This window comes from Anastrepha ludens, chromosome X (genome assembly GCF_028408465.1).
Source record: "Anastrepha ludens isolate Willacy chromosome X, idAnaLude1.1, whole genome shotgun sequence".
In the NCBI taxonomy this organism is placed as follows: domain Eukaryota; kingdom Metazoa; phylum Arthropoda; class Insecta; order Diptera; family Tephritidae; genus Anastrepha; species Anastrepha ludens.
This window is the reverse complement of record NC_071503.1, coordinates 98166686-98169166: the sequence shown is the minus strand read 5'-3', so window position 1 is coordinate 98169166 and position 2481 is coordinate 98166686. Positions and strand designations below refer to the sequence as shown.

General features: G+C 45.5%; 1 protein-coding gene across 1 annotated transcript; it reads right to left on the bottom strand.

Annotated features, from left to right (window-relative positions):
- Positions 1-1845: 1845 nt before the first annotated feature.
- On the bottom strand, positions 1846-2247 carry LOC128870406 (uncharacterized). The gene has a single exon (XM_054113020.1). The coding sequence runs from the start codon at positions 2245-2247 to the stop codon at positions 1846-1848; it is 402 nt and encodes a 133-aa protein (XP_053968995.1).
- Positions 2248-2481: the final 234 nt, after the last annotated feature.

The window sequence follows — 2481 nt, the reverse complement described above, 5'->3', positions numbered from 1 at the left end:
ACTTCTACTTGCCTTCTCAAATTTCGAATGTACAGTTTTATGATGCCTCTGAATATTTCCGTTTTTAGGAACTGACACAGATGTATTACATAACAAACAAACACTTTTGCCTTTAACTTCTGTGAAGAAGTATTGTTCTTCCCATTCCGAATGGAAAAGGTATGTCTTCGCCTTCTTACTACTGCTTGCCATAATGTTTCGAACTCTAACCCAACCGCTGCACGCAGAACGTTGATAATGCCGTTCAGTATTAAACTGAGCGCAATGTCGACGTGCATTGCGTATATATAAAGCCAAAAAATTCTCGAACACGCTAATCGGTTCCAGCCAATCCTAGAACGGAGACGCGACTTCGCGTCGTGTTTGACGGCGCGAAATCGCTTACCGCAGTGTTGCCGCTGTTTATCTATTTATTATGAAAATTTCTGAAATTTGCTAATACTGGTATGATTTTCAGACTTTCGGATTTTTTGCAACGTGAGCAGCGCGAGCTACCAGAATTGCCTTTGCGAGCTACCGGTAGCTCGCGATCGACGGGTTGGCGACCACTGCCTTTGAGTATAGAGAGTTGCTTTTTCCTGCTTTTGGAATAAACACAACTCTCGCTTCTCCCCACAGTACAGGAACGTAGCTGAACCTCAGGCATCCCCTGAATATCGTTCTTAACCTTGGTACTACAAGATAGCTTACCTTTTGGAGCATGGCTGGAAAGATTCCATCCAGTCCTGGCGATTTTTATGGGTCGAAGCTTTGTATAGCCCATTCCATTTTGTTGGTTGTAATTACGTTCGTCGGGATTTCGTGCACAATATCTGCTCTGGGTTCGAAATCTGCAGTGTCCGCACACCCGGGAAAACGTGTGCTGACTAGGTCTTCTAGAGAGTCCTCACAGCTGTCAGCCCCCTCCCCGTTAATTTTTCGTATTGTTCGTGGCATAGACGGATTCTTGGATAACAGTTTCCTAAGTCTAGCCACATCATTAGTGTCTTCCATACTGCTACAGAAGTTCTTCCAAGATTCTCTCTTGGCTTTACGTATCTCTTTCTTGTATACTTTTAGTAGATCCTTTTACTCTTTCCAACAGAACTCATTGTCAGCAACTTTGGCTAACCTATAGAATTCATTTACTCTACGCCTTTGTGCTCCTAATTCCCTGTTCCACCAAGGAGGCTTCACCTTGCGTCTATTAAATGTTGGAGGGCAGGATCTTTTAAAGACTTTGACAAGAGTAGTTGCAAATAATTCAACTCCTTTCTCAAGCGCGACGTGTGACTGGTATTTCCGGGGTATCATTGGTCTTTTTGATAGTATATCCCTATACAAGTCCCAGTTCGAATTCTTAGGATTTCTAAAGGATATAAGCATGTTTTTGGAGCGGAGTATAAACTGAAAGCTTATGTGTCTGTGATCAGAGAATGAGGGCCTACTCAACACTTCCCATTCCTGTACCATGCCTGCTTGTGTAGAGTGTTAAATCAAGTACATTCTTCGAGGTTGGTCCCACATATGTTGGTTCTTCACCTCTATTAGCTATTTCTAGGCTACTCTGAAGAATATAGGTAAATAGTGACTCACCTCGGTAAGGTGAGAGTAACGTCTAATCCTTGCAGCCCTCCAGCCCTGTCAGATCGTCTGAAGAGAGATTATGATCAATATAAGAACATATACCCTTTTTTGACCATTATCGCGGTTCTTACCTTATTTTTTACAATCGGGATGTATGTGTTGTAGTTGTGTGACTTTAGACCGGAGACTATGTTGCCCGAAGCTATCCATGGTTCCTGGACTAGAGCCACATCGTAGCCGACTCCCTCTATGTTGAGCAGGAGCTCGGCTGAGGCGTTCTTACTGTTGTGGAGGTTTATCTGAAGGACTTTCAGCATCTGGCCTCAGTACCTTCTCGGGGTTGGATACTACCTCCACGCTCAACACTTTGCAATCGTCTGTCGGCACGTCTGTGTTCTGTCTTTGTAGTAGTCGCAGCGCATATTCCGGTTTTACCACTCGCGGAATGAAAACCTTTGCCTCCGGTATTGAGGGAATGCAGCTGCGATCAATAATTTCCAGTGATGCCCCCTCCCACAGGCCTTGAAGCGTTTTTACCGCTTCCTTTAGCCATGTGAGCGTGGGGTCATCCTTACATTTTATGATTTTGACGCCGCTGAACCACCCTGCTCCGTCGAATGCTGCCATGGGTGCATTCGGCTCTGCGTCTATTTTCGTAAATATGGTTTCCAGTAGCTTCATTTCCACTACCTTCCACCGTTCCTGCGACATTCGCCCCAGCTGGTCGCTACGGTCAGTGAGTGCCACTATGAGGTGCCTCTTGGCAATTTCACTGGCCGCTGCCGCTGCTTTCGACGTCGTAGGTCTTTCGTCTCCGTTTTTCGGTTTAGCCGTCTCGTGTCTGTGCTTCTGCTTTTTCGATGGCCCTGAGGCCTCACTATCCGCAGAACGCTACCTCTTGATGGCTAGCTCTTC

What these genes read in the sequence shown, in the direction of transcription:
- LOC128870406 (XM_054113020.1), bottom strand. Translation starts at nt 2,247, where the DNA reads ATGAAGCTACTGGAAACCATATTTACGAAAATAGACGCAGAGCCGAAT.